The 5,860-nt window shown below is 33.6% G+C and overlaps 1 protein-coding gene across 1 annotated transcript; it reads right to left on the reverse strand.

The window, feature by feature from the left end:
• Positions 1–685: 685 nt before the first annotated feature.
• On the reverse strand, positions 686–5,418 carry LOC127128579 (phosphate transporter PHO1 homolog 9). The gene is made up of 12 exons (XM_051057932.1): positions 4,800–5,418; positions 3,724–4,048; positions 3,372–3,420; positions 3,090–3,291; positions 2,731–2,851; positions 2,240–2,498; positions 2,039–2,143; positions 1,915–1,959; positions 1,656–1,805; positions 1,298–1,579; positions 1,070–1,209; positions 686–1,000 (listed from the first exon to the last, which is right to left on the reverse strand). Exons 1-12 carry the CDS (start codon positions 5,353–5,355, stop codon positions 892–894), a joined length of 2,343 nt encoding a protein of 780 aa, XP_050913889.1. The 5' UTR covers positions 5,356–5,418; the 3' UTR covers positions 686–891.
• Between the last annotated feature and the right edge of the window lie 442 nt (positions 5,419–5,860).

A 5,860-nucleotide genomic window follows, 5' to 3' on the forward strand; every position in this document is an offset into this window, starting at 1 on the left:
TTTGCTCATTGTTGAAAGATCCTTGAACTCTTCAATAGTAACCACTACGTTATCGAATCTTGACGTCAACGATCTCAAGATTTTACCAACCACATCCTGCTCAATGATTTTCTATCCAGAAACTTTCACTTGATTCATCAATCTTTTGATTCTTGTAGGAAATTCACTAATGATTTTCTTCTCCTCCATTTGAATTAATTGCAGTTGTCTTTTGTGAGTTTGTAATCTCACCACATTTTCCTTTTCAGCTCCTGCATAACTTTTCTCCAAGATTTACCAAGCTTCCTCTGAGGATGTACAATCATCAACCTTCTTAAAGTTTTCAGCATTAACACATTGATGAATGAGATACAAAACTTTGAAATCTATCGTCTTCTCTTCTTTGTGTGAAGTTCTTTGTGTCGTCGTTGCACCTTCCACAAATGGACTAACATTGTTCTTGATCCCTTCAAGAACATTTTGATAACCAAACAATACCTTCATATGTTTGCACCACATATCATAATTCTTTGCATCGAGAATTGAGAGATTTACATGGATATGTTCATTGGAGATGGAAAGCATTTTCACACTCTAAGTGTTTGATCAACGAACCAGATTCTTGATGTCAAATGTTGGGAAAAATTCAATCACAAGATATTGATGAATAATGGTGAGATTGAGAGAATAAGTGAATTACAGAAAATTATGATGAAAATATGGTGATATTTCATTAATGACCCACCATGAATATTATAACAATCATACAAAAAAACAATGTAGCTGATCAAATAATGAAGAAAAAAAAACTTTGCAATCCTTTAACCAATTACACATGAAAACTTGAGGGTGGTAATCAGTTATACAAAACTTATATATACTCCTTACAAGCACCAACTTGAATGCTCTATACTATGTATCTGCACTGTCTTCATCATCATCATCTTGATAGTTGAAAGGAAGAGGCACTGATTTGAATGCTCTATACTTTCCAACATTGTTCAAATGTTCATTCTCCAACCTATTCAATTTTCAAAACATCAACTCCTACTACCAATAACAATCATTGCCAATAACTTCAATAACTTACCTGAAAAAATTCCATATTCCGCGCCGAAGAATCTCCAAACAAGCCATAATCGCTGTCAAAGCTGTTCTGTGAAGGAATGGAGCATCCTTAATGCCTATAACAGATTGCATCCATGCAAGCCTCAGTATAACATTCAACACCTAAAATTCCATCATAACAACTGATATTCAAATCGTCGCGCAGATAAAAAATATTGAAGAATGATGAGCACACAAAATATTAACTTACCATAGCAGCAAAATATACACTTTTGTATGGTACAGAAAGTTTATCTCTTAACCATGGATTTCTCGAGTTTCTTTCTAGCAAACCCCAATCCATGACAATATCCCAATAAGTATTAACAATTGTTGCAATGCCTGATGAACTTGCAGCAAGAATTTTCCAAACAGCTCCTTCGCGAAACTCACTAGAAATAGTCCTCATTGCAACTGCAACTATTGTCGAGACGTATTTTAGTCCGTTGAGTCCGTGCATTGTATTTCCTTCTTCAAGTAATCGGCGAAGACACTTAAGATAATAAGTTCCATGTCAGATTCAGTTATGTTAGAATCGAAACTCCGGGAAAATGAAAAGAGGTGTGTACCTGGAGAAAACGGATCCAAAATGGAATAATAGCGACGACTAAATAAAATGTTTTATAGACTCCATTACCGGAGCACTTGTTTGATCTCGTCGTGAAATCGCCCCAAAAATAGTAGCAGACGTAGAATTCCAAACTTCTATATGCTTGCACCTGAACACAAAAGCAAAAACATATGCAAACGCCAAACGGATCAAACAAACTGACAGACTGTCTGGTTCTCGGTTCAACTGGTTGAATAGTATAATGTAAAGTGCGAAACCTGGCTGGTAAGCTGATCTGCCAAGAAATTATCAGGAAAAGTGACCTGAAAACAAAAGCAATCAAGATTAGTATCTGCGACGAAGTTTAGAGCGTAGTTTTGAAATTTTCCATTTGATCTTTACCTTGTAGAGAGGAGCACAAATGGAATGAAATGCGCATCGAATAAGAAAGAAGCGACTCGATTTATATATGACATTGAAGGGACAAAATGTTATGACGAGCACAGCCTGCAATACAAATTCGTTATTTTCTCGAGTATATTATTCGACAAAATACACAAGAACATGATTAAATTTGAAATCAGATATAATTTTATAACTTACCATGACAAGGCCTAATGGCACTAATTCGGTAAATGCTGAGAAAGTTTTTGTTCTTTGATCCATCTCCATATCTAAGTTTGAGAGAACAGCCGCCAAAGAAAGCACGGCAAGGCCGGAGCTAAGAAGAAATACTTGTCTGTAACCTAACTCATTTCCTTCTTTGAATCCAAATATAAACGGATAGTTGATTTTAAATCGCCTCCATAAGTATACGTTCGCAGAGTACATGATCATATGCAAGACGATGTATCCGAAGAGACTGCAATAAGCTAAAAGTCATTAATCATGAATAGTTCTAGAGTCTGCTGACTGATACCAACACATGTGATTACATTCAATTCGTCAATTTTCTAAAATATTGTTGGTGTTTGTGTCGTGTCTGGTGTCAGTGCTCATAGTCTTTATCACATATCCATGCATGCATGAAAACGTGCGAAAACACAATTATGTGATTGCACGATTAAAAATGAAAATGAACATCTTTAACTTACCTATAAAGTGGAAATATGTTATCCATATATTTGATTCTACCTTCACTATATAGAATATTTCTTGCTTGTATGAGTGTACTTAGCGCTACAATGAGAGCGATTGCGGCCCCAGAAAATAGTCCTGTTATATCAAATGATCGTACGTAAGTTTGAGACGGATTTAAGGTGTTGAAATTCAGTATACATCAATGAGTTTGTGGTTTAAAATTGCGATTTGAAACCACAATATTGCGGATTTTGAAGTCTCTGCAACGTCATCACGTCCTCAATACAAGAGTTTGCAACTAAACTGCAACCGCAATTTGAAACCATAGGTAACAATATTAAAAAACAAACAAATTCTTCATGCTCTAACTCACCTAATAAGAATGTTGTTCTATGCCGCTCCCTTTTCGTGGTCGGTCTCAACGTGTTCATTCCTTTTCGATGATTTCCATTTGCAAAGTGCTTAATGAAAGCACGTTCCACCCGATCCATAAGCCTATTAACCTCATCTGAGCTGCCAACACAAGAACTATCCACCATCTTTAGGTAATCTTTTGATGCATTCCTTGAACTCACCTGTAGTGGTGTTAATCAGATAAGGCCAAACTCGAAAAAAAATCGAATGGAAAAGATTATCGTTCAATCGTAAAGGATACCTTATCATACTTCTTCATGATTTTTGAGAATGCCAACAAGTTTAAGAAGCTGCATACATCACCATTTTATTAGTTGACTATACATAAGCACTTATATCAGTCGATAAGTGCTTATGCTATAAGTAGTTAATTAAACTGTTTACCTGAACAAGTAATTATGTATAAGCTCTTTCTATAGCAAAAGATAAATTAAATTCAAACTGTTTTCATATTAAGAGCTTATCGAAATAAGCTGAAGACATGTCATAAGATATTTTCATAAGCTCTAGAGGTATCTACGACATTAAATAAGCTCAAATATGTCGATACAATTTGTCTAAGAGTTAAAAAGTGAAGAAAGAAACCGTCTCACCTGTACTTTTTTAGAAGCCTGAGCTTATGATAGAATTCCTTTAAGGCTTTGCTAAGTAGAATATCTGCTTTCTTAAGCTCTTTCTTGTTAAAAGCTTGATCAGTTTTTGAGCTTATTAAAAGCCCTTTTATGGTTGATACAGGAGTTTCTGGTGTGTTCATATTGATCTTCACATGATCAAGAATATCTAAAGAAGCTGGTCTAAAACCCTGAATGGAACTCTTAGAAATGGTTTGTGGCACATAGTTTCTATCTTCATCATTTAATTGACTCTCATTGCTCATCTCAATTTCTTGAATCACATCCATGTGTACATTTGAGTCTCCTTCAAAAATAATAATAATGACATCGTAGATTACAATACTCCGAAAAAAGCATCAAATTTTATGATTCAATTTTGAACTATGTAGCACAGACACTTCAGATTAATAACATGTGATGATGTCTAACATGTGTCTGTGTCTGACTTCAACATGATACTAAAATATATAACGTATTTCTGGTGTCTAACATATGTTTGTGTCTCTGATGTCTAACATGTGTTTGTGTCTGAATTCAACATGACACTAACACATATAACGTGTGTATGATGACTGACATGTGTTTGTATATGACTTCAACACGACACTAACACATATAACGCGTGTCTGATGACTGACACGTGTTTGTATATGACTTCAACACGACACTAACACATATAACGTGTGTCTGATGACTGACATGTGACTTCAATATGGCAATAACAGATATAGTGTGTCTGATTTCTAACATATGTTCATCTGACTTCAACACGACACTAACATGTGACTTCAACACGACACTATCAGATATAGTGTGTCTGATTTCTGACATGTATTTATCTGACTTCAACACGACACTAGCACATATAGTATATGTCTGATGTCTAACATGTGTTTGTATCTAACTTTAACACGACACTAGCACATATGACTACGGTCTATACTTTCATTTTCTTAAACTAACATCAGACACCCTTTCGATCTGAATTGTCGATGCTACCTAGATTTGCAAAGAAATGTATTAAAAGAAACAAAAGGAACATGACAATGACTTACCATGTTGAGCATCATTTACATGATGCATAATGGAACTTGAAGAAGAAGTTTCATTGCTATGAAGATTTTCAAACCCAATCTTATCAACTTTTATTCTAAAAGCAATAAGAACATTCATTTGCTTACTTAACTCCTCAGCTTCCTCAACAACTTCCTTAACCATCTTGTTATAAAACACATTAACCTTATTAAACTCAAAATCAAGTTTCTTAAAAAACTCAAGATCTCTTTCTGTTCCATCTTCAGAACTCTTCAAAAACATGGTTTGATACAAACCTTTTGAATCTTCATCTTCTTGTGAATGAAAAAGTATAACTTCATCTTCACTCTTATTTGGTGAAAATCTTTGAGTAACATTAAGACCACTAAAAGCTCTATAGAGAGTTAACCTTCTTCTCAATGATCCTTTTGGTGTTGATGCCATTGGTGACTTTGATTTGTTTTGGTTTTTGAACTTTGAAATGTCTTTTAGAATGGTTTTGAGTGAGTTGTAATTCATGTATGCTTCTTGCCATTCCGGCACCATTTGTGACACAAATTCTTTTCCAAACTTCATCTTTCTTTTTACAAGTGAAAAAATTATGCTAAAACAAAAGATGGATTTCAATTTTCAATCAAGTTTAATAGAAAAACTTTTGTAGTTTATATATATTTATTGCGACTTGAAAGTGTGACCTACTTATTTGCTATGTTGTTGTGGTTAGTATAGGTTTAATAAATAAAATGAAATACTACCTCCGTTTTTTATTATATTTTACTTTTTAAAAAATATTTTGTACCACAATATAAGTCGTTTTATAATATCAATGAATCATTAATGTTATTTTTCCTATTATACTCTTAAATATTTATTATTCTCTCTTCTTTCAATTATGTTAATTTGCCTTTTCAATATCATTAATGAATGATAATTTTGTAAAATCCTTCATAATTTATCTTTTTCATACCATAATTATTACATTTCTTAATACGTGTGAAAAGTAAAAAACGAGTTATAATATAAAACGGAGGGAGTAAGTTATATACTTTTTCTTTGATGTTTGATTCATATTTTAATGTAA

The sequence above is a fragment of the Lathyrus oleraceus genome, chromosome 3, assembly GCF_024323335.1.
Source record: "Lathyrus oleraceus cultivar Zhongwan6 chromosome 3, CAAS_Psat_ZW6_1.0, whole genome shotgun sequence".
Classification (NCBI taxonomy): Eukaryota; Viridiplantae; Streptophyta; class Magnoliopsida; order Fabales; family Fabaceae; genus Lathyrus; species Lathyrus oleraceus.

What these genes read in the sequence shown, in the direction of transcription:
- LOC127128579 (XM_051057932.1), bottom strand. Translation starts at nt 5,355, where the DNA reads ATGAAGTTTGGAAAAGAATTTGTGTCACAAATGGTGCCGGAATGGCAA. An exon ending in TGTAAATGATGCTCAACATG is followed by an intron (nt 4,049 to 4,799) that starts GTAAGTCATTGT and finishes TTATTTTTGAAG; the next exon opens with GAGACTCAAATGTACACATG. An exon ending in GGAATATGGAATTTTTTCAG is followed by an intron (nt 1,001 to 1,069) that starts GTAAGTTATTGA and finishes AAAATTGAATAG; the next exon opens with GTTGGAGAATGAACATTTGA.